At 47.7% G+C, this 26248-nt stretch overlaps 1 protein-coding gene across 1 annotated transcript; it reads right to left on the bottom strand.

The window, feature by feature from the left end:
* Nucleotides 1–7819: 7819 nt before the first annotated feature.
* Nucleotides 7820–16509, bottom strand: SIAE (sialic acid acetylesterase). Its single transcript, XM_040431227.1, has 10 exons — nt 16386–16509; nt 14759–14920; nt 12085–12260; nt 11872–12010; nt 11186–11381; nt 10980–11089; nt 10291–10424; nt 10060–10214; nt 8535–8730; nt 7820–8363 (listed from the first exon to the last, which is right to left on the bottom strand). The coding sequence occupies exons 1-10, from the start codon at nt 16441–16443 to the stop codon at nt 8133–8135; spliced, it is 1557 nt and encodes a 518-aa protein (XP_040287161.1). The 5' UTR covers nt 16444–16509; the 3' UTR covers nt 7820–8132.
* Between the last annotated feature and the right edge of the window lie 9739 nt (nt 16510–26248).

Below are 26248 nucleotides of genomic sequence, written 5' to 3'. Positions count from 1 at the left end.
GTCTACATTCCCCATATGTATGCTTTATGTTAGCATAATTTTGTAAATGTAATTTTTGTTTTTTAGGACGTTAGCAGGCTTAGAAGTTTATTTTTCAACAAAATTTCCAAAACCATTTTTTTTAAGCACCAATTCAGTTATAAAGTGATTTTGAGCGGCTTACGTAATGGAAACCACCCATAAATGACCCCATTTTAGAAACTACACCCCTTAAATTATTCAAAACTGATGTTTCAAACTTTGTTAACCCTTGAGGTGTTTCACAAGAATTAAAGGAGAATGGAGGTGAAATTTCTAAATTTCACTTTTTTGGTAGATTTTTTTATGTTAATCAATTTTTTCTCACACAGCAAGGGTTAACAGCAAACTTCAATATATATTACTCTGATTCTGCGTTTACAGAAATACCCCATATGTGGCGTAAACTTCCCTATGGGCACGTGGCAGTGGTCAGGAGCGCCATATGGATTTTAAGGGCAGATTTTGCTAGAATGGTTTTTAGGCACCATTTTGTATTTGAAGAGACCCTGACGTACCCCTACAGTGGAAACCCTCAAAAAGTGACTCCATTTTGGAAACAACACCCCTTAAAGAATTTATTAAGGGGGGTACTTTGACCCCCTAAGCGTTTTACAGAATTTAGAAACACTTGGCTGTGAAAATGAAAAGTTGCTTTAGCCCAAAATTTTTCATTTACACAAAGGGTAACAGGAGAAAAAGCACCCCATAATTTGTTACCCATTTTCTCCTGAATACGACAATACCCCATATGTGGTGGTAAACTGGTCTGGGGGCACATGGCAGGACTCAGAAGGGAAGGAGCGCCATATGGCTTTTGCAGTGCAGATTTTGATGGATTGGTTTACAGATGCCATTGGTTTTTATTTTTTAAGTGATTGTCTTATGTGGGGGCTCATTTTTGGCGAGATAAGGTGATTTTTCCATTGGTACCATTTTGGTACATAAGACTTTTTGATTGGTATTGCACTTTTTGTGAGGCAAGGTGAAAAAAATTGCATTTTTTTTTTTTTTTTACAGAATTCACCTGAGGGGGCATATAATGTGAAATTTTTATAACGCAGGTTGTTACTGATGTGGCGATACCTAATATGTCTATCATTTTTATTTTTGTTAAGTTTTACACAGTGAAAGCCTTTTTGAACAGAATAAAATCTTGTTTTTGTTTTGCCATTTTCTGAGAGCCATATTTTTTTATTTTTTGGGCGATTGTCTTAGGTAGGGTCTCATTTTGGGCTAAATATGCCTTTTTGATCACTTGGAATTACATTTTTTGTGAGGCAAGGTGACCAGAAAAAGGCTGTTTTGGCACGGTTTTTATTTATCTTTTTTTTTACGGTGTTCACCTGACGGGGTGGATCATATGATATTTCTATAGAGCCAATCGATACGAACACGGCGATACCTACTATGTTTACTTTTCTCTTTTTTTATTACAATTTTATTTTAACTTGAAACTATAAATTTTTCTTGTAAAACTTTATTTTTATTACTTCTTTTTCAACTTTATTTTTTGTCCCACACTGGAACTTCAATTTTTTCGGGTCTGGTCTCCTTTACAATGCATTACAATGCTTCTGTATTGTAATGCATTGGCTGTAAGTGTCCTTACCAGTGAAATACACTTACAGCTTCCTGCCTGTGAGATCCAGGGGGCTGGATCTCACAGGCTGACACGGATGGCAGCCACAATGCCTAAGGAAGGCATTGGGCTGCTGTCCAAGCCCGATAGACACCCTGCACCCGGCAGGATACTGCACGTGCCACGGTCAGCGCTGACCGCGGCAGTGCAAAGGTTAATGCGCCGGCATCTGTGTTTTCACCGATGCCGGCGCATACAGCAGGGGTCCAGATATCAGTGACTGCCGGACACCTGCAGCTGATTGGGCGGGCGCAGCTCCTGTAGCTGTACGGCGCTGGTATCCTACGGGTTAAAGGGTTTTTCTGAGATTTTTATACTGATGACCTATCCTCGGGGTAAGTTATCAGTACGTGGTCGGTGGTGGTTGGACAACCGGGACTCCAACTAATCAGCTGTTCGAGAAGACAGCGGTGCTTGCAGTAACGCCGCAGCCTTCTTGCTGCTTTCCCTAGGCCAGTGACATCACATTCATCGGTCATGTGGCCTAAGCTGCTATACAATGTACGGCGCTGTGTTTGGTGAGCTGCGAGAAGGCCGCAGTGCTACTGCGAGCGCCGATGCCTTCTCAAACAGCTGATCGTGGTGGTCCCAGGTATCAGACCCTCACAAATCAGATATAGATGACCTAGCCAGAGGATAGGTCATCAGTATTAAAATCTCAGAAAACCCTTTTAAAGTAGGTGCGATGTCACTTCCTCTGTATAGTTGTATGGGAAGAATAGCATTGTTAAAAAAATGCCATTAAAAACTGCCAACACACACATGATTCGATTAAAAAAGCCTATAAAAACCCAATGGAGGTCTTTGAGAGAAAAACACCAGTCGCAGAGTATATAATAAACATCAGCAAAAAAAAAACATGAAAAATCACAAAATGCCAGCCTAAGGGTACCTGCACACAAGTGCAGGTAAACATGCAGAAGATCTGCACAAATTTCAGTGCATTTCCGCACACAAACCATAACAAAAACGGCATGTGTTACTTGCTGTTTTCAGTGCGGAATTACCGTATCTCACCCTTCCATTGCAAAGGGTGAAATCTACACCAAATATTGCAAACATAATTAACATGCTGCAGATTTCTAAATCCGCACAGAATAATGGCTCATGCACACAAACTTATTTTTTCTGCGTCTGTTACTTTTTTTTTTTTGTAGCCTGTACGCGGAACCAGTCACTTCAATATGGCTGCAAAAAAAACGGAAATGACTCCATGTGCAGTCCATGTCCATATGTCAGCATGAAACGGGGCAGTAACTACTAAAATATCACTTTTATTAAATAATAGGAGTAAAACGACGGCCCCTACAGACAAAACAACAAGTAAGACACGTACATACACGAACTGGTACAGAGAGACCAGTAAATACAAATATTGGTAAGGTGTTATAGGTGGGCTGGACCATGGATGGCAAGCCGGGCACGGCTATGTCAGAAGAAGTTAGCAAACCCTAGTGACTCCCTGCTTGGCCTGGTCCACCCTGTAACAAATATCCTCAGGACGGGGTCCAAAAAGCCCCGCAAGGGGTGGCCCAGACAGGAACTCTTAACCTAAATAGATGACCCTAGTGAGGCCCTCACACATCAGGAAGAAAAATCCGTCCAGAGGAGCAAAAAAACACATAGGTGTACCAAAATAAACGTAACCCCACCACAGAAATTATCCACAATGGGGGATAAAAGTGAGAGGAATACTCAAGTGTCCCGACGCGTTTCTTCACAAAGAGTATGCCCCAGGATTCATCAGGGGACACGGGGCAATACTACAGTCAGGTTACGGCTGAGTCTAGAAATCATATCAGAAACAAAGACTGAATAAGTAAAACAGCATATGCGTGCTTCCATACCATCAGCCCATATCGGGCCATGAAGGCAGGTTACTTACTTTTGTATGGCAGCGGTCAGGCGTATGGCTATAGTGCCACCAGCAGGCTGTGACCCAGGGTGGTGGTGTCCGCAGTGGTGGGGTGACCGGCAGCCATTGTGGCGATTAACGCCCCTTTTATAAGGCTGTGGGGCCCTGTGCGTTATCCAAACAAGCCCCCGGCGCCCCCGTATGACGTCGCAGCCAGTGCGCCCGTCATCCGGTCTTGTGGCCGGAAGTGACGCACTTGCGCATGCGCAGAGAGCTCTCCCTGCGTGTCACAGGCCCGAGGTGGAACGCACAGAGGCGCTTCCGCATCACGTGACTGCCGCAGACTGCCCGCATCACAGGCCATCATAGCATCGCGGGGGTCACGTGATCGGAGCGCAACAACAAGCAATTCCAGGTGAACTGATAGGAGCCGTGTCAGGCACCATGCCCAGACGGGATAGTATCACCATGGAATATTTACAATAATATGCACGACCACTCCTCCGGTCTGCATGCAGTAGAAACTTGGTTACCCCCCTCATTAGGGATTACCGATAGGAGGGGCTTATGAACCCAAGCATTACAAAGCTGGGATTAAGAATCTAACATAGGAATAGGGGGGAGCGATGCATCGCTCTTTGGTCTGGTAGGACCTCAACCTCCCCATCCTTCATATCTGAGGGGGACATGGCAGTGTCTGGCCACAGTTCCCCTAATAAGACCAATGATACAGAGGTTATATGACCAGGATAAACTGATACCAGGAATATGACTAGGAAAAATTGGTATTTACAGAAAGCACGAGAAGTTTAATTGTTCATTAAGGCCCTGAGGGGTGACTGTGTTGAGGGTGAAGGTCCACAAGCACTCCCTCTGTAGAATACGCCTATTCCAGTCTCCCCCTCGTAAGGGTCTTGGCACCCGCTCAATGGCCATAAAGGTGATGGCCGAGGTGCGTCCGTCATGTGCCGTCTGTACGTGGCGTGCTACGGGGGTATCTTTGTTGTTACGGATGTCCCCGAGATGTTCCCCCATGCGTTTGCGTAGCTCCCTAAACGTTTTTCCTATATAGCGGAGTCCGCAAACGCATGTGACCAGATAGATCACGCCCGCCGTACGACAATTCATAAAGTCCTTCACCTGATACACAGTATCATTAGGTTCCCCAGTGAAGGACTTACCCTGTGAGAGGCTGCCGCAGAAGCTGCAATGTCCACATCTGTGGCAGCCCGTCACGGGTGTGTTCAACCACATCCGTGGTTTCGCCAAAGGGGCAAAGTGGCTGTGCACGAGTCTGTCCCGCAAATTGTTGCCTCTTCGGAAAGTTAGTGAGACACTAGGGCCCAACACATCCGAAAGATCCGGGTCCATGAGAAGTGTCTTCCAATGTCGTGACAAGATCCCCCTCACCTGAGAGGCCGCGGCATCAAATGTACCTATCACCCGGACAGTACCTTGAGATTCCTTCTCCCTGGTGGTAACAGGATGGAGAAGCTCTGTCCGAGTCCGTGATTTGGTCTTCTCATACGCCAGTCTGAGGGTCCTGTCAGGATACCCCCTCTCCTGAAATCTCGCTCTTAGGTCCCTCGCCTGGCGCCTGAAATCACCGGACTCAGAGCAGTTACGTTTTAATCTCAGGTACTGTCCGGTCGGAATACCTCTCTTAAGGGGCACAGGGTGGCAACTATCCCATCTGAGAAGAGAGTTGGTGGAGGTGGGCTTACGATAGATGGAGGTGCTGAGGCCGCCCCTCCCGTCCCTACAGATCACCACATCCAGGAAGGGGAGGCGGTCCTCCACAATCACCGAGGTAAACCTCAGGTTGAAGTTATTTGTATTCAACTCCGAGATGAACCTCTCAAAGTCGCTCTCTGGTCCGCTCCACAACACGAAAATATCGTCAATGTAGCGTGACCAGAGAGCGACCATATCGGCGAACCATGGTGACGGTTCAGCAAACACAACAGACTCCTCCCACCAGCCCAGGAGCAAATTAGCATACGATGGGGCACAAGAGCTACCCATCGCAGTGCCCCTGAGCTGGTGGTATATACGTCCATCAAACAGGAAGAAGTTGCTCACCAATATAAACCTCAAAAGTTCAAGAGTGAAGGTATTATGCTCCACATATTGTTGGCCCCTGGTCTTCAGGAAATGGCTGCTCGCTTCCAAACCTCTTTCGTGTGGAATGGAGGAGTACAACGCCTCCACATCCACAGAGGCCAGAAACCAGTGTGGCTCGATGCAGATGTCCTCCAGTTTTCCTAATAGATCCCCCGTGTCTCTGATATGAGACGGCAGAGATGACACAAAGGGGCGTAGCACCTTGTCCACGTAGATACCGCAGTTTTGGGACAGACTTCCCACCCCCGAGACAATAGGGCGTCCCCTGATTGGGGTGGTTTCCTTGTGTACCTTCGGCAGACAATAAAATGTAGCCGTGACCGGGTGGAGTGGATATAAAAACTCAAATTCCTCACCACTAATGAGGGAGGCTTTCTTTGCTCTATCCAGAATGTGTCTCAGAGTCCCCTGTAGGCCGGTGGTAGGATTACTGGGAAGTATTTCATATCCCATCCCATCCTGGGACATCCCATCCCATACTGACGGACAACGGTTCACGGACCCATTCAAGTCAATGAGTCCGTGAAAGAACACGGATGCACACAAGATTGGCATCCGCGTTCGTGATCCGTGGCCGTAGGTTACTTTCATACAGACGGATCCGAAGATCCATCTGCATAAAAGCTTTATCTGAGCTGAGTTTTCACTTCGTGAAAACTCAGATCCGACAGTATATTCTAACACAGAGGCGTTCCCATAGTGATGGGGACGCTTCTAGTTAGAATATACTACGAACTGTGTACATGACTGCTGTGATCCGCACAATTAACCCCTCAGGTGCTGCACCTAAAGGGTTAATTGTGCATATCATAGCCCCCTATAAGAGATTAGGGGCTGCCAGGCAGCAGGGGGCAGACCCCCCTCCCTCCCCAGTTTTAATTTCATTGGTGGCCAGTGCGGCCCCTCCCCCGCCCCCTCCCTCTATTGTAATATCATTGGCCACCAACACTGGCCACCAATGATATTAATACAATAGAGGGGGGGCCGGGGGGGGCTGCACACTGGCCACCAATGATAATACAATAGAGGGGGGGGGGCCGCACACTGGCCACCAATGAAATTGCAATAGAGGGGGGGAGGGGGGCCGACGGAGGCCGCACACTGGCCACCAATGAAATTACAATAGAGGGGGGCTGACGGAGGCCGCACACTGGCCACCAATGATATTACAATAGGGGGGGGGGGGGGCCGCACACTGGCCACCAATGATATTACAATAGAGGGGGGGCGGGGGGCCGCACACTGGCCACCAATGATATTCAAACTGGGGAGGGGGGGGGGGGGTCTGCCCCTGCTGCCTGGCAGCCCCTGATCTCTTACAGGGGGCTATGATCCGCACAATTAACCCCTTCAGGTGCGGCACCTGAGGGGTTAATTGTGCGGATCACAGCCCCCTGTAAGAGATCGGGTGCTGCCAGGCAGCAGGGGGCAGTCATGTACACAGTTCTCAGTATATTCTAACTAGAAGCGTCCCCATCACTATGGGAATGCCTCTGTGGTAGAATATACTGTCGGATCTGAGTTTCACGATGTAACTCAAATCCGATAGTATATTCTAACATAGAGGCGTTCCCATGGTGATGGGGACGCTTCAAGTTAAAATATACCATCGGATTGGAGAAAACTCCGATCCGATGGTATATTAACTCCTGACTTTACATTGAAAGTCAAAGGGGGACGGATCCGTTTGAAATTGCACCATAATGTGTCAACGTCAAACGGATCCGTCCCCATTGACTTGCATTGTAATTCAGGACGGATCCGTTTGGATCCGTTTGGCTCCGTACGGCCAGGAGGACACCAAAACGACTTTTTTTTTCATGTCCGTGGATCCTCCAAAAATCAAGGAAGACCCACGGGCGAAAAAACGGAACCCGTTTTTGCGGACCGCAAAAAAAAAAAACTGTCGTGTGCATGAGGCCTTACGCTGTGGTTTTTCTGCATGGAAAAAACGTGCATAATCCGCAACATGTGCAGGTATCCTAAAGGTGACAATGCAAAAGATATACCTATCAGGAAAGTATGTGAATCTAAAATGAAAATAAAGGCACACTTCTCCTGTGTGTATACAGCTCCTGTACGCCATAGTGCCCACGGAATTTAAAGACAAACTAAAATGCTACATAAAAAAAAACCTCGATTTTGACACCTGGTTGATACATGATAGACCAACCAATCACTGACCTGTTCAGCAACCCTTTATTTAATCAGTTTATTAATTATCGAAGAGCAGTTCAAGGTGAAAGCTACACGGTGCAGCCACAAAAGCAGAGGGGCACTGGTGTGAGTGGCGTGAACAGGCTAGCGATCAGACCTATCCTTTTAATAGAATTATTAGTAATCTGCATAGTTGTCATTGTGTGCACCCACTGCTTCCAGCAGATCTTTCAAGGTTTTCATTATTCCCTCAATTACACATTTAAGAATTTAAAAAAGATGAAAAAATTAATTTGCTGAGACCCCCCACCGTTCCCCCGCCCCAAAAAAAAGGGATCAGTTGAAGTACTTGATGAAGAGCGGTGCCGGGAGCCTCCCATGGACACTGTATATTGGACACTGTTTGTATTCACAGGGCCAATCGGACCAGGCGTAACGGACCGCAGAGATGTGACTGCATCCTTTGAATGTGACTGTGACTACTTTAGAGGATGGTGACTCTGCTGGAGCCGGGACCCAGGTGTATTGAGATTCTCCTTTCACATTGACCCCATTGCTGCAAAATACCTGTTGGCAGAAATTGATAAATCTGTTATAATAACTGTAGGGGAGGTGACACCCTATCTACAATGGTTGGTGGATCCCGCTGATAGCATTTGGATCTTCTGACATCAGCACCCCTCCCTGGCCCAACAACTGCTACTACTTTGATGATTCTCTTTTCTTGCCCGTAGTCACCTCAAAAATTTGGTCACAGGCGTGGGTGATGAGCAGCTCCTGGTTGTAGGTTATGTTCAAGTATGAATAGTTGTAATAGATATCAATCGTCTCTGGAAATGGACCCTGGAAAGGGACGCGTTGATCACCATATGCGATGGCACGTGCCCCCAAATACAGTCTGAACGCCACAGTCTGCTTATCCCGTGGGTGAACACTGAGAGAGAAGAGAGAAGAGACTCAACATATAGTTATATGTATGATATATACAGTGGTATAGGACAATGACACACTGACCCACGGAGTACAGGACAATGACACACTGACACACGGGGTAAAGGAACCATGCCATAGTGACACTCGGGGTACAGAACAATGACACACTGACACTTGGGGTGCAGGGCAATACCACACTGACACTTGGGGTGCAGGGCAATGACTCACTGACACTCGGGGTGCAGGGCAATGACACACTGAGACTAGGGGTACAGGACAATGACACACTGACACTTGGGGTACAGGACAATGACACACTGACACTTGGGGTACAGGACAATGACACACTGACACTTGGGGTACAGGACAATGACACACTGACACTTGGGGTACAGGACAATGATACACTGACACTCGGGGTGCAGGGCAATGACTCACTGACACTAGGGGTACAGGACAATGACACACTGACCCACGGAGTACAGGACAATGACACACTGACACACGGGGTAAAGGAACCATGCCATAGTGACACTCGGGGTACAGAACAATGACACACTGACACTTGGGGTGCAGGGCAATACCACACTGACACTTGGGGTGCAGGGCAATGACTCACTGACACTCGGGGTGCAGGGCAATGACACACTGAGACTAGGGGTACAGGACAATGACACACTGACACTTGGGGTACAGGACAATGACACACTGACACTTGGGGTACAGGACAATGACACACTGACACTTGGGGTACAGGACAATGACACACTGACACTTGGGGTACAGGACAATGATACACTGACACTCGGGGTGCAGGGCAATGACTCACTGACACTCGGGGTGCAGGGCAATGACACACTGACACTAGGGGTACAGGACAATGACACACTGACACTTGTGGTACAGGACAATGACACACTGACACTCGGGGTGCAGGGCAATGACACACTGACACTTGGGGTACAGGACAATGACACACTGACACTTGGGGTACAGGACAATGACACACTGACACTTGGGGTACAGGACAATGACACACTGACACTTGGGGTGCAGGGCAATGACACACTGACACTCGGGGTACAGGACAATGACACTGACACTCGGGGTGCAGGGCAATGACACACTGACACTCGGGGTGCAGGGCAATGACACACTGACACTCGGGGTGCAGGGCAATGACACACTGACACTACGGGGTACAGGGCAATGACACACTGACACTCGGGCTACAGGGCAATGACACACTGACACTCGGGCTACAGGGCAATGACACTTGGGGTGCCCACAGTTCATACAGTACATAGTAATCAGGTTCTTGTGATTTTACCTTCCATAAGGAGAGGTCTCATCCCCAAGGTCAATGGCCACAGCCATGAATGTATTGGGCATCTTGGGGTTCGGCGCGTAGCCGTAGTCTGCTGTTTGATGCCATCTAATTACTGGGTAGTTATCCTTTGGTTGTGTTTTTTGGCATGTGCTGAGCTGGAGAAGAGGAACAGAATTTAAATCTCTTCATGTCTGGCCCTTCCCACAATATTCGCCTATTGAATGTTATTACCTGGACAAATCCAAAGGGGAAGTTGGGGTCTGTTTGTCCCATAGACCCCTCATGGAAGGAGCGTCTCCAGTCCTGGATGAGAGCCGGGAAAGTGCAATTATAGAGATCGGTGTTCATGCCAGTGTTCTGCTCCCCTGAATACAAGCGGACAATGTAGCAGTAATGTCTATCAGATGGAGCAGAGAGTTGTGCAGCATCCATCAGATGGAGCAGAGAGGTGTGCGGCGTCCATCAGATGGAGCAGAGAGGTGTGCGGCGTCCATCAGATGGAGCAGAGAGGTGTGCGGCGTCCATCAGATGGAGCAGAGAGGTGTGCGGCGTCCATCAGATGGAGCAGAGAGGTGTGCGGCGTCCATCAGATGGAGCAGAGAGGTGTGCGGCGTCCATCAGATGGAGCAGAGAGGTGTGCGGCGTCCATCAGATGGAGCAGAGAGGTGTGCGGCGTCCATCAGATGGAGCAGAGAGGTGTGCGGCGTCCATCAGATGGAGCAGAGAGGTGTGCCGCATCTATCAGATCAAGCAGAGAGATTTGCGGCATCAGATGGAGCCGAGAGGTGTGTGACATCTATCAGATGTATCAGACAGGTGTGCGGCATCTACTTGATGTAGCAGAGAAGTGTGCAGTGTGTAACAGATGAGACAGGTAGGTTACAGTGTAGTGTGCTTGAGATGATTTGGGGATTTTGTACCTTGATACCATATGGCTCCCTTTATCGTCATGTTCAGGAGGGGGTGGATCATGGCGTTCCACAGCACGGAGTAGTCACATGGACCGGTCAATGTATCTGTAAACTCATATCTGTAAGAGCATAGAGAATAAGTATTTACCTCAATGGCGACTTGTGACAGAATTGCCGGTTACTTCAACTGTCACCCAGTGAGTGTTATCAGTCACCTCTGGATCATCTCTTTGGGGGTCTCAGAAAGCCCACATTTGGAAAGCGCTGTTTTTGATGACCAAGCTTCGACCGGTGTTCCTCCCCACACCGATTCCACCAACCCTATTGGATACTTCAACTTTCGCGCCAAATGTCGTCCAAAGATCCAGCAGACCGCAGAAAAATATGTGAAATCACCACTTCCAAGGTTTTCTGTCCAAAAAATAATAATGTGATGAAGACTGGATAATAAAGAGTGTTTTCCAATGCTTTTGGTATCTCATAATTTAGTAAATCTGACAGTCCTATGGTAGCCACACTGTCTCCCGTTTAACCCTTCATACTTAAAAAGGTCACAATTTCTTATGCACATACAGCTTGCGCCAAAAATTTTTGATAAACAGCCCAGACCCCAGAAGGATGCATTGTACCTGCACTGATACATTGTGACAAAATCAGGACAGGAGAGATATCTGTGCTGCTGATGTGTTTAACCTCACAGAAGATTGTCTAGACTGGATACAAACTGTAACGAACCCCCAGCTGCGAAAAATCAGGATGTGTTTTCAGCCTTTGGATGTCAACAAAAATGTTCCCATTCACTGACAGCACAGATGACTTTATTGCCATGATCAATCATTATGTACAGAACACCGGTGCCTATAAGAGTCCGGCATTTTTAGTTGAAAGAGGAGATGCTTACTGGGTGTGGGTACCGACCACTCCAGATCCACCTTGGCAAGGTCCAGCAGTTCTGTATCTGATGTTTCTAGTGAGGTGGTGAATAGCCGGACATAGGGGTAATGTGCGCCTCGTGCCAGCTCCTGACTGGCATTAAAAATCTGAAGAAAAAAAAAGAAAATGTGAAGACAATGAGATACCAGGGAGCTGACAATTGGTTTTAGGAGCCACCTACCTGGGACACGGTCATCTCCATATTACTTTGTCCCCCGCAAATCCAGACATCACCGAACAGGACGTCATCCAGGTGGATGCTTGTAACTTCTTGCTTGAAGGTTTGTTGGGCGATCAAGTGATAAGGCCCCCCGTAATCCACAGGGTCCAGCAACACCTTCCAGATTCCAACATCACCTGGTGGTCACAATGACAGGCAGGACATTAAGGGTTGGACCACAGCTTGATATCAGTGAATCGAAACCTGACCTAGCCCAGTTCAAAGCTGAGGGGTTGTTACAGTTGACCAGTGGTGACAAACAACCGTCTATGAGCTATACACATTAGCAGCTGTACGCCAGCTCCTAAAAGGGTTGTGCCATGATAAAAATAGAGGAGTAAGTATCTCAATGGTGGTAGTCTGACAGGACCCCCACCTATAACGAGAACTGGGGTCTTGTGCTCCATATGAATGTCTCTATGGGAGTTACCCGAGCGTTGTTGCTGGGTTTTTAGGTTCAGTTCTGAAGAAGTTTTCTGTTGCAGAAAGTGAACAAGAAAGGTTTCCTTTTACTGACAGCAAACAGAAATCTTGAGAGGAAACACAAGGAATGAGATTCGCACTACAGAATTCTGGCCTCAAAATCACAAAATAGTGCTTTAAGAGTTTTTGGGTTTACTTGTGCAAAACTTGTGCGACATTATGCATGCTAACACCACTCACTCCAGTCCATGAGAAAGAGGCCATGGTTAGCCAGCCGTGCTGATTTAAGCCAGATTTATCAACAGCGACTTTTTAAAAAAGTCCGAAAATTGGAGCAGCAACTCAGGCGAGATATTTGACTACTATTAATGGATTAAAAGGACACTATTCTGCACCAGAAGAGATACTGCCTTTGCTTTCTTTTTTTCTGTGGATTTAACAAGAAGCCTTTGGACACGGCCCCAAAAAGGCGTGCATCTGGAGACGCCGGAGGCAACTAATGGTGGGTGCTGTATATACACATCTCTTTGCATGTACTCCAATCTGGGGCTAGGGAAGTTTTCACTCCAGGCGCATGGAGTGCTGAAGGTGCGCTTAATTTACGAGGAGGAGCACGGCTCGTCATAAATTAGGCGAATCCTCTGGCAGTGCAGGGGGAACAAAGACCAGCTTAAAAAGCCGCTTTTTGTAAATGACCCCCATGCTTCTTTTTCCTCCATTGCCTGACATGACACAATCAGGGCACATGGCTTGTTTCAATGCGTTTCTCTAATAAATACTTTTTTGATTTCGTATATTTGTTTTTGTCAGGACGCCTGTACATAGTGCGAATTATGCACAATTTTTCTGTGTGGAAAAACTTCGATAAGGGCTCATGCATGAGACCGTGTGCCAGCCAGGTCCGCAATATACGGGCCCCTGCTGTTTTTGCACCGCATCACGGATGTAGAGTGCTTCTGTGGGGTTTCTCTCCGTGCCTCCGTACCGCAAAAAGTAGTGCATGAACAATTTTTTTTTTGGTGCGGACGGATCACAGACCTATTCAAGTTGAATGGGTCTGGATCCGTCTGTGGAATCTGCATGGATGGTGCCCGTGCATTGGGGACCGCAAATTACATTCCCCAATGCACGGAACGGCCGATCAACGGCCATGTGCATGAGGCCTAATACAGTACCTGCAAACTGTATGAGATTAGACAAATCTTGTGTCTACTTTTCTATTTTAAATCTGTGCAGATTTAGGGCTCATGCACACGAGCGTATTTTCTTTCCGCTTCCATTCTTTTTGCGGACCGTATGCGGAACCATTTACTTCGATGGTGCTGTAGAAAATACAGAAGTTACTCCGTGTGCATTCCATTTCCGTTTGTCCGCATGGGCGTTTCGCAAAAAATGCATGTCCTATTATTGTCCACAAATCACGGTCCGAGGCCCCATTCAAGTCAATGGGTCCGCAAATACGGAATACACACAGAACGCATCCGTATGTCATCCGTATTTCGCGGATCCATACTGTAGAAACGCTATGCCCAGCCCATATTGCTCATGTGTTTGGTGATTAATAAGTTACTGTTTCTGTATACAATCTGCAAAAAACGGATCAAATACGGAAACCATACGGATATGTTTTGTGCAATAACGGAACGGAAGAGGACTTAAATCAGAAAGATAAAAACCTCAGATATTGAACAACGGATCAGTGAAAAACGGACCTGCCATGTGGATTCAGAAATCTGCAGCATGTGAATTGTTACTGAGATTTGTTGTGTGGATTTTACCTTTTGCAATGCAAGAGAGATCTACAGCACATCTGCATCAAACCAGCAAGTAACATATGCGGTTTTTGGTGTGGAAATGCACAGAAATCCACATGAAAATCCACCCAGGAATTCTGTTACACAACCCACACCTCTGTGGCAGGTGACCTTAGACTCTTGATAAATCTCCCCAAAGTATATTGGAAATAAAAACTTAAAGGGGTTGTCCAGGATTAGAAAAACTTGGCTGCTTTCTTCCAAAAACAGCACCTCCCCTGTCCATTGGTTGTGTTTGGTATTGCAGCTCAGCTCCATTGAAGTCAATGGGGCAGAACTGCAATACCGCACCCAGCCTGTGGACAGAGAGAGTGCTGTTCTTTTTAAGAAAGCAGCCATGTTTTCTAATCCTGGACAACCCCTTTAAAAAATGTGCTAAAATGTTCTAATATCATTACCATTGACTTTCACTGCCGTCTTTGAGATGGTGTCTATTCCTTGTATAAGTGACACTGTCACCAGGGCCCCCACTTCTCCATACCCCCACACAACCGCCTGGGTTGGCTTCTGCTGCAGAACCATGTGGTCTCCATAATAGGACGCAAATCGGAATACAGCATCTGGAACAAACAGAAACACAAAGTATCATGTTATTATACCGTTCCATGCGCTGGTTTACCACTTGTTACTGCAAGGGTTAATCATTCGTTTTCAGCACCAGCAAACCTGTTTATCAGACTTGTTTTACAACTGCAATCTCAAAGACGGGAGTGTTTCACGGGCGTCTGCATTCCAATAATCCTTTTTTTTTTAGGTCATATGAAAATCCTCCTCTATTAGCTCAAATTTGGGGCCACTGCCACCCCATTTATCAAAATGAAAATTTTTATGATTTCTATGCAGGATAAACATTGTAGCCCCCCTTCCCCTCACCACCACCACCACCACTACAAAAATTGTGTCGGAGGGATAAAACAGTGGGAATCATTCACAAAGACAAGCTTTTTACACCGTTTTTTGGGATTGCTGTCTAAAGCTATGTTCACGTAGCGGATTTTGACATTGAATATTCCATGGCGGAAACCACCACCAAATTCAGTGCTGCGGACCCAATCGTGTTTTAGCCCCATTGAAAGGAGTTAAACTGTAAGCAGGAAACCGTGCCAGGAATGGGAATGATGATTCTTGCCATGGTCTGGAAGAACCACACATAAATAATCTGCAGCCACATAAACACAAACAGTGCGGACGCCCACTGAAAACAAAGTGAGGCCTGGAGCAGCAATGCGAAAACAGGTTACCCTAATGACACCTGTCACTGTGGGGAGGCGTCCGAATGGCATGTAAAGGAGCATGGGACTGAAAGAGTTAAATCTATAAGAGGAGGCCAATGGTATAAATCAGGCTCATTATTATAACTTGCACAGAAGACCGGCACTCGCTATGGTAATAATTTTAAAGTATTTTAATGGTCACATACAGGAGGCAAGTGACGCGTTTCGGCTACTATGAGCCTTTCTCAAACATGATGTGCAAGTTTGTGTGGATTCTCCCTGGACGCGCGCACCGCATCACTGATATATACGGAGTGCCGACTGTATCTTCTCTTGCTCATTATTATAACATGTTATAATCCCATTAGAGGCAACGATCTGGTCACTGGCTACAAGCAGGCAGGAGCTGGAAGGGTTAACAACGATCATGTGATCTTCCCCATCGGTCATATGACCCGGGCTGTGATTTTTCTTCCGCAGTTACTGGGTGGATGCAGAGTTATCCCAGCGACAAATTCACTCACTCTAAACCAGAGACACTTTCCAGTGACTTTACTCCTTGCTGCAGAAGAGCTTATAGTCTATTATTCCATTTCTGAGTCTAAGGAGGAAACACATAATTACAGGAAAATCCCTATCCAAGCACTGCAGGCAGCGGTCTGCAAACTGCAACTCTGTCAGACTACAACTCCCATTATGTCATGACAGCGGGATATAATTCTGGATACATCCAGTGCATTGTGCCTGACTGAGCCCCAGGTATCCCCAAGATCTGCTGTAATCCTGTATCCTGCAGGAGACAGCTCGGTACCTGCACTTGTGAGCAGCAGCAGCAGCAGAACTTGCGGCAGCAGAGGCATAGCAGTCATATCACCGACACTGCTGCTACATCAGGAAGTGCAGCCTTCTAAGTAGAGATAAGAGGTGGGGCCCCAGCATAGGGACACAGTCCAGGATACTAAAGTATGAGGATACTCATAAAGCTGCCTTCACCACTAAGAGCGTGTCCTACCCCTCATCTGCATACAATAGCAGAGCTTCAGCAATGAAAGGGACACCAGCTCTGCCACATTTCCCTGTGCATCTACCTGAATACAGTCGCAACTCTTGGAACAATAAATAGGGGGGCACATAAGATACCACAGTCAAAAATGGGGGGAGTGTGACGAATACCACACCTCGTGCCCGCTTGACGTCACCTACGTCGAGCTCACGAGACGCAGTATAGTCACTTGTGACCAAAGCGTGACGTTACGCCCTCCAGAGGAACATGTAAGGTGAGCTTGGTACAGTTTACACAGACACCTCCTGTCCACACGGGCACAGAGAGGCAACAAGCTGAGAGAGCCTGGTCACTGCCGCAGTGAAACAGCGCTTTCTCACCTCGGGTAAATCTGCCACCAGCTTCTCGTTTGATATAAGCCCGGTCCGCTAACGGGATTATATAGGGTGAGAAACCAACCCGCAGTAGCTTATAACTAGGCCGAAACACGGACATAGGGATTCGTGATCGAGATACAAGATAGCACAAGATTAAATTATATATTTAATCGCCTTAAGGGCGCACTAGATAACACAATATACACAAGGAATATACACAGTGGTCGGAGGTTACAGATTCAGGGGATATTGGTACAACAGGGATAGGCTGAATGCACACGGCCGTGTTCCGCGGCCGAGAGCGGTCCGTGGCAACCGGTCCGGGATTCCTGCTGACAGCAGGAGTGCACGGCATCATTGGTTGCTATGACGCCGTGCGCTTCATGCAGCCGCTGCTGTACAGTAATACACTCGTATAGATCATACGAGTGTATTACTATAGTGCAGCGGCGGCATGAAGCGCACGGCGTCATAGCAACCAATGACGCCGTGCTCTCCTGCTGTCAGCAGGAATCCCGGCCGGGTTACCACGGACCGCTCTCGGCCGCGGAACACGGCCGTGTGCATTCGGCCTTAAGTAGAGCAAAAGTCAGTTACCGGGTAGATGAAAGTTCCTTTGGGTAATAATGGTGGAATAGTCCTTGGCTGCAGTCACGTGGGGGCAGTGAGGTCAGCTGGTTCCTGGTCTCTCCAAACACATTGGCACGATGTGACCCCCTTCAGAAAAGACACAGCCCGCTGGCTTGCACAGGCTTATGACCTGTAGCTGGCCGCTTTCCTCCCCGCCTATGGGTAGGGTCCACCCCTCCTTCTCTGGTGCTGACAGCAAATGACCCATAAAAACCCTTAGGGCTCATAGCCCCAGACCAGAATGTCGCAGGAAGATGGTTCCGGGCACAATTGATCTGCCTGGGTTACGGCTACAACTAGAGTTCAAACATGGTGCCGCTATTTGGTTTCTGTAGGGAGATATGTATATCTCCCTTCCCAGGCATCTTAGCATCAAGCCAGGACCACGTGGATGTTTGGCTTTGCCCCAGGATCGCAGAAAGATAACCGAATTATGCCTGGGATGGACGGACGATTCATAATTCCTTATGAAATGTAGGTGCCAACATGTCTGGGAGGTATCATTGATCCTGGGCATGGGCTGAGACCTCCTGCTGGGGGTTTTCCTGCAGGATTAGCTTGCCTCCAAACTGGCTGGTTGAGGTGTGACTTTATCCACCTGGGGCCTCCTTGAAGCCTGGACCCCTGGGGCTTTCTCCCTTGCTGGCTGACAGCCTATGGTTGGGGGAAGGTACACTGACTGTGTACATGCCAAAAGGTGAAACAAATGACAATCAGGGTTGCCAGTAAATAATAATCCATATTTCTGACACCTCCCCCCTTTAGAGGGGGCGCTAGGGGAAGCACATTCCTGTGTTTCCCCGTGCGCCCATCCGCACCCTCTCCGGTGGCGAATGGCAACGTGGTACACCCAGACTGAGCGTGACACCAAGGCTGAAATTACTGGCGTCAGTTGGTACTATTAACGGCCGCGTTAAGTCGGCTGCCTGTAGTACCTGGAAGCTGAAAAGGGCAGCCTTCAGCGCCTGGAAGGCCGTCTCGCATTCGGTTGTCCAATCGACTGCAGCGGGCAGCTTTTTCCTGGTGCGGTCTGTCAGGGGCCTCACAAAGGCTACTATAGTGGGGCATGAACCCCCCATGGTACCTGGCGGTGCCCAGGAAGGACATCACCTGGCTCTTGTCCTGGAGGGTGAGTCAGGATGCGCTGGCATCCACTCTCCCGGGCTCCGGTTCCGAAGCGTCCCCACCTGCCCGGGGCTCCTCACTTATGCCCAGCTGGCACTTTCCTGGCATAATGGTCAAGCCTCCCTGGCAGATCTGCCCGAGCATCTGAGCCAGATACTTCCGGGGATCCTCCCCTGTGGGACCGAAGACGGCAACAATCTCCAGGTATGCGGCCTTGTACCCTTCGAGTCCCCTAAGCAGGTGGACCATCCGCTTAGAAGTGACAGGGGCATACTCCATGCCCAAGGGTATCTCGGTGGACTCCGTCCTTACGGGCTTTTTGGTTAACATTTCCCAGAAGGGGTGGCATTCCGGGAGGGCACCTGCCTCTAGTTCCTGATGCGCCTTCAACAGGTTCACGGGGAAAGCCTTCTGCCTTCCCCGGGCGTGGTCCAGGGTGACCAGGTACATCCTGGCATTGAGCCGCTGGTGCGCAAGGTACGGGCCTTCCCAGGCCGCCTGAAGCTTGTCCTGAGGTACGAGAACCAGTATCCACGCTTGCTGACCCACGTGGGGGTCCTCTCACAAGCCTCCTGGTTGTACCCCCGCTTCTGGTCGGTATGGGCCTGCCCCATACTGTCATGCACCAACCGTGACAAGGCCTGCTCCTTTTCATGGAAGCGCATGACACACTCGATGACCGACGCCCCAGGGGTGGCTACGTCTGCCGTCCAGGCCTCTGTCTTAGCGGCCCCTGGGTATTTGGTCACTGGAATCTCATGCGCAGCCCACAGAAATTCTACCCTGAACGGATAGGGTACCACAAATTGCCGGTCCCTAGGCCACTCCTCCGGTGAGCCCTGCTGGACCATGGCCCAGCACAGCCGTCTTTGTTCCCAGGCCACCTGCTCGAGGTATGAGTCCGAGGGAGGCAGTGTCGCTTGCTCCCTGAGAACGTACAGGCTGGTGTCAGCCACTAACGCCACCTGAAACCCCTGACCGGGCGTGGTCAGAATAGACGAGACTGCCACGTCCTCTGTCAGGTCCCTGGGAACTGTCTCCGGGCCTCAATCTGACTCGGCAGCCACTTGGTCGGAAGTGGGAAAGCCATCAGAACCCTGAGGGGACCCTAGGGCCCCAGCACTCCCACTGTGCGTGACAGCAGCTATGGCCGCTGCCACCGCTGGTAGTGCCTGCTTCCCCTCGGCTTCCGACCAAGTCGCCAGTCCAGACGGACTAACCTGGCCCTCTGACATCCCAGTGGTGGAGGAACCCTGCACTGAGGCTTCACCTGGCAGCCCTTCTTCTCCTGGGACAGCCCTGAACTCATTTGCATCCTCCTCCGCCACAGCTGTCTTCCCCCTGAATGTCACCTCAGCCACCACACCGGAGGACAACAGAATCCAGCAGGCTTGCTGGCCACACCCTGGGGCTTCAGCACAGCTGGCAGGAATGCCCCCCCCCCCCCCCCACATTACATTACATCCCCCACCCCCACATCTACATCAACAGGCATGTTACGAACATTCACAGTATCATCAGGGGTGGACATGCACTGTGTGCGCCGTCTCCTCATACAGCTGATCGGTGGGGATGTCAGACCCCGCCGATCTGATAATGATGATCTTTTCTGAGGAGAATCCCTTTAAACATAGAAACATAGAAACATAGAATGTGTCGGCAGATAAGAACCATTTGGCCCATCCAGTCTGCCCAATATACTAAATACTATGGATAGCCCCTGGCCCTATCTTATATGAAGGATGGCCTTATGCCTATCCCATGCATGCTTAAACTCCTCCACTGTATTTGCAGCTACCACTTCTGCAGGAAGGCTATTCCATGCATCCACTACTCTCTCAGTAAAGTAGTACTTCCTGATATTACTTTTAAACCTTTGCCCCTCTAATTTAAAACTATGTCCTCTTGTAGCAGTTTTTCTTCTTGTAAATATTCTCTCCTCTTTTACCTTGTTGATTCCCTTTACGTATTTAAAAGTTTCTATCATATCCCCTCTGTCTCGTCTTTCTTCCAAGCTATACATGTTAAGGTCCTTTAATCTTTCCTGGTAAGTTTTATCCTGCAATCCATGTACCAGTTTAGTAGCTCTTCTCTGAACTCTCTCCAAAGTATCAATATCCTTCTGGAGATATGGTCTCCAGTACTGAGCACAATACTCCAAATGAGGTCTCACTAGTGCTCTGTAGAGCGGCATGAGCACCTCCCTCTTTCTACTGGTAATTCCTCTCCCTATACACCCAAGCATTATGCTAGCATTTCCTGCTGCTCTATGACATTGTCTGCCTACCTTTAAGTCTTCTGAAATAATGACCCCTAAATCCCTTTCCTCAGATACTGAGGTTAGGACTGTATCACTGATTTTATATTCTGCTCTTGGGTTTTTACGTCCCAGGTGCATTATCTTGCACTTATCAACATTAAATTTTAGTTGCCATATTTTTGACCATTCCTCTAGTTTTCCTAAGTCCTTTTCCATTTGGTGTATCCCTCCAGGAACATCAACCCTGTTACAAATCTTTGTGTCATCAGCAAAAAGACACACCTTACCATCGAGGCCTTCTGCAATTTCGCTGATAAAGATATTAAACAATATGGGTCCCAGAACAGATCCCTGAGGTACCCCACTGGTAACAAGACCTTGGTCTGAATATACTCCATTGACTACAACCCTCTGTTGCCTGTCCCTCAGCCACTGCCTAATCCATTCAACAATATGGGAGTCCAAGCCCAAAGACTGCACTTTATTGATAAGCTTTCTATGTGGGACAGTATCAAAAGCCTTACTAAAGTCTAGATAAGCGATGTCTACTGCACCTCCTCCATCTATTATTTTAGTCACCCAATCGAAAAAATCAATAAGATTAGTTTGACATGATCTCCCTGAAGTAAACCCATGCTGTTTTTCATCTTTCAATCCATGGGATTTTAGATGTTCCACAATCCTCTCCTTAAGTATGGTTTCCATTAATTTCCCCACTATTGATGTCAGGCTTACTGGCCTATAGTTGCCCGATTCCTCCCTACTACCTTTCTTGTGAATGGGCACAACATTTGCTATTTTCCAATCTTCTGGGACGACTCCTGTTGCCAGCGATTGGTTAAATAAATCTGTTAATGGTTTTGCTAGTTCAACGCTGAGCTCTTTTAATAGCTTTGGGTGTATCCCATCAGGCCCCTGTGACTTATTTGTATTAATTTTAGACAGCTGACTTAGAACCTCTTCCTCTGTAAAGACACATGCATCAAAAGATTCATTAGTCTTCTTTCCTAACTGAGGTCCTTCTCCTTCATTTTCCTTTGTAAAAACTGAACAGAAATATTCATTGAGGCAGTCAGCTAGTTCTTTATCTTCTTCTATATAGCTTCCTTCTTTTGTTTTTAATTTGGTAATTCCTTGTTTTAGTTTCCTTTTTTCATTTATGTATCTGAAGAATGCCTTCTTGCCTTTTTTCCCTGACTGAGCTAATTTCTCTTCTGCCTGTGCTTTGGAAGCTCTTATAACTTGTTTGGCCTCTCTCTGCCTAATCTTATAAATTTGTCTGTCATCCTCGTTTTTTTTTTTTTTTATAATTCCTAAATGCTATCTTTTTGTTTTTAATGATTTTGGCCACTTCTGCTGAGTACCACAGTGGTCTCTTCCTTTTTTTGCTTTTACTGACAAGCCTAATGCAATTTTCTGTTGCCTTCAATAGTGCCACTTTTAAGTAGTCCCATTTCTCCTGGACTCCAATGAAACTGTTCCAGTCTGATAGAGACTTGTATACCACTAATCTAATTTTAGAAAAGTCTGTTTTTCTAAAATCTAAAACTTTTGTTTTTGTGTGGTGTGACTCAGTCACTGTACTTATAGTAAACCACACTGACTGGTGATCACTAGATCCCAAGCTTTCCCCTACAGTAATATCAGATACCAAATTCCCATTTGTGAATACTAAATCTAAAATGGCCTCCTTCCGGGTTGGCTCCTCCACTACTTGCTGTAGAGATAATCCCAGTAGGGAATTTAGAATATCTGTACTCCTGGCAGAACTAGCTATTTTGGTTTTCCAGTTTACATCTGGAAGATTGAAGTCTCCCATAATGATAACTTCCCCCTTCAATGTCATTTTAGCTATTTCCTCAACTAGTAGATCATCTAATTCTTTGACTTGGCTAGGTGGTCTATATATCACACCTACACGAGTTACCTTATGATTATCAAGCTGCACGGTAACCCAAACTGACTCTAAATTGTTCTCGCTAACTTGTATCAAATTAGATTTTATGTTATCTTTCACATACAGGGCCACCCCTCCCCCTTCTTGCCTTCTCTGTCTTTCCTGTATAGAGAGAACCCTGGTATTGATATATCCCAGTCATTACTCCCCTTGAACCACGTCTCAGTAACAGCCACTACATCTATATTCTCAGATGCCATTATAGCCTCAAGTTCATTGATCTTATTCCCTAGACTGCGAGCATTTGTAGACAAGACTCTGAGCTTGTCATTCCTTAACCTTTGTGCTACTGGCCTCTTCTGGCATTGTTCCGGGGGGCAGTTGGACTGCTGGATTATCACTCTTTTGCCCCCCTTTCCTAGTTTAAATGCTTCTTAGCAAATACCTGGAACTGTTCACCGAGGACATTCGTTCCTTTGAGAGAAAGATGCAAACCATCTTTTTTGTACAGTTCTTTTCCATTCCAACAAGAGCTAACATGAGACACAAAGCCAAACCCTTGGTTCAGACACCATTCACCAAGCCATACATTGAATTCCTTAATGCGCATCTTCCTGTCATGCTGAAGGTTATGCACAGGCAAAACTGCAGAGAATGAAACAGTTGATGCAACCTCCTGTATATCCTTTCCAAGTGTGTGAAAAGCTTCTTTCACCTTTGAAACCTCATTGCAAGCCAGATCGTTTGTCCCAAGATGGAGAATAACATCCACTTCCCTTTCCTGCTTTGCTTGCCTAACAATATTAAGGATCCGTCGTCTATCCCTGCTAGCGGTTGTCTCTAAAGGGGTTGTCTCTTCATAGACAATGGGGGCATATCGCTAGGATATTCCCCCATTGTCTTATAAGTGCGGGTCCCACCGCTGGGACCCGCACCTATGTCGAGAACGGAGCCCGGCAAGGTGGTGGCTGGAGGACTCCGGTCCAGCCACCACCAAACCGGCTCCCCATAGAAGTGAATGGGAGCGTACCGCGCATACGCGGCCCCCGCTCCCTTACATTTCTATGAGGCCGACAGAAATAGATGAGCCAGAGCTCAGCTATTTTCGCCGGCCCCATAGAAACTTTATGGAGGGCGGCTGCGCATGCGCAGTGTGCCCTCCTTCACTATCGGGGCTCTGTACTCAATATAGGTGCGGGTCCCAGTGGTGGGACCCGCACCTATAAGACAATGGGGGCATATCCTAGCGATATGCCTCCATTGTCCATGATGAGACAACCGCTTTAAGTCATCGCACCTGCTGAGCTGTGGAGGAGAGCACAGAGATTATGATGGTGAAACGGCCTGTGTGCTCCCCAGCTCAGCTCATCAGGTGCGATCACGTCACCACAAGTGGACATAACTACTGTGTGGGGACACTAATAGGACATAAGTACTGGTTGGGAACACTAATAGGACATAAGTAATGTGTGGGGGCACTAATAGGACATAAGTACTGTGTGGGGCACTAAGAGGTCATAGCAACTGTGTGGGAACACTAAGGAGACATAACTACTGTTTGGAGACACTATGGGGACGTCACTACTGTGTTGGGCACTAGAAAATTTATGGAGGGCGGCTGCGCATGCGCAGTGTGCCCTCCTTCACTATCGGGGCTCTGTACTCAATATAGGTGCGGGTCCCAGTGGTGGGACCCGCACCTATAAGACAATGGGGGCATATCCTAGCGATATGCCTCCATTGTCCATGATGAGACAACCGCTTTAAGTCATCGCACCTGCTGAGCTGTGGAGGAGAGCACAGAGATTCTGATGGTGAACCGGCCTGTGTGCTCCCCAGCTCAGCTCATCAGGTGCGATCACGTCACCACAAGTGGACATAACTACTGTGTGGGGACACTAATAGGACATAAGTACTGGTTGGGAACACTAATAGGACATAAGTAATGTGTGGGGGCACTAATAGGACATAAGTACTGTGTGGGGCACTAAGAGGTCATAGCAACTGTGTGGGAACACTAAGGAGACATAACTACTGTTTGGAGACACTATGGGGACGTCACTACTGTGTTGGGCACTAAGAGAACAAAAATACTGTGTGGGGCACTAAGGGGACATAACTACTGTGTGGGAACACTAATAGGACATACTGTGTGGGTGCACTAAGGGGACGTCGCTACTGTGTAGGGACACTAGGAGGACATAACTACTGTGTGGGGGCACTAAGAGGACATAACTACTGTATGGGGACACTAATAGGGCATAAATACAGTGTGGGGGCACTAAGGCGACGTCACTACTGTGTGGGGACACTAATAGGACATAACTACTGTGTGGGCGCACTAAGTGGACATAACTACTGTGTGGTGGCACTAAGTGGACATAACTACTGTGTGGGGGCACTAAGGGGACATAACTACTGTGTGGGGACACTAAGAGGACATAACTACTGTGTGGAGCACTAAGGGGACATAACTACTATGTGGGGACACGAATAGGTTGAAAGTATAGGATAAGTGATCAAATTTAAAACTTAACGTTTAATACACAAAATATAGAAAATTTGGTCCCATGATAATATGATACAATTATGGAAACTTAAAAGGAGCAGCGCGGTGGTACACCAACGGAGATCAGGTGCAAATAGCCAGAACCCATATGCAAAAAACGGTGCTCGGCGGCACTCAAATTAAACCCGGTGGTCCTACCGCTTAGATGAGAAGCTCCTTGGAATCGCGACTGCACGTCCAGTGCTGATACATGTGCACACCAATGATGACGGCAGACGTGTAAAACAGGGTATAGGGGTGCTAGGATTGCTGGCCCTAATGATACCCTAGGGCCCTACAATGGCCTAGATGGCACGACCACGGATCCCCGCGATCAGCCAATGCAGGAACCTACCCCTGGAATTTGTGCGCCCTAATTAGCCCTCAGCTGCCTAGTCCCTACACGCATGTTTCGCAAACATAGATGAGTGAATGGCTCATCAGGGGAAACACGGAGCCTGGGCTAAGACTGTGCAGGGAACGCTGACAATATGTCAGAAGCGGACACTGCACAGAGGCAAAGTTCGACCACAATCCAGATATAGAAAGAGTGTGGCCAAACAAATCACAGGATGGAGAGGGAAAACTGATACTTGTCCTAACCACTGCTATATATTTCTGGCGCATGGGCTGATGTAGCCTGACACGACATAGGACATAAATACTGTGTGGGGGCACTAATGGGACGTCGATACTGTGTGGGGCACTAAGAGCACATGACTACTGTGTGGGGCACTAAGAGGACATAACTACTGTGTGGGGACACTAAGGGGACGTCGCTACTGTGTAGGGGCACTAAAAGGACATAACTACTGTGTGGGGACACTAAGGGGA

The sequence above is a fragment of the Bufo bufo genome, chromosome 1 (genome assembly GCF_905171765.1).
Source record: "Bufo bufo chromosome 1, aBufBuf1.1, whole genome shotgun sequence".
In the NCBI taxonomy this organism is placed as follows: Eukaryota; Metazoa; Chordata; class Amphibia; order Anura; family Bufonidae; genus Bufo; species Bufo bufo.
The sequence above is the reverse complement of the archived record's forward strand: the minus strand, read 5'-3'. Positions and strand labels throughout refer to the sequence as shown.

Excerpts from the sequence above, each read along its gene's own strand:
- SIAE (XM_040431227.1), bottom strand. The coding sequence starts at position 16,443 with ATGACTGCTATGCCTCTGCTGCCGCAAGTTCTGCTGCTGCTGCTGCTC. Across the intron at positions 11,382-11,871 it reads GTGGTCGGTACCCACACCCA|AAAACCTTGGAAGTGGTGAT; the intron begins GTAAGCATCTCC and ends TTTTTTGGACAG. Across the intron at positions 8,364-8,534 it reads CCTGTGACCAAATTTTTGAG|GTATTTTGCAGCAATGGGGT; the intron begins GTGACTACGGGC and ends TTCTGCCAACAG.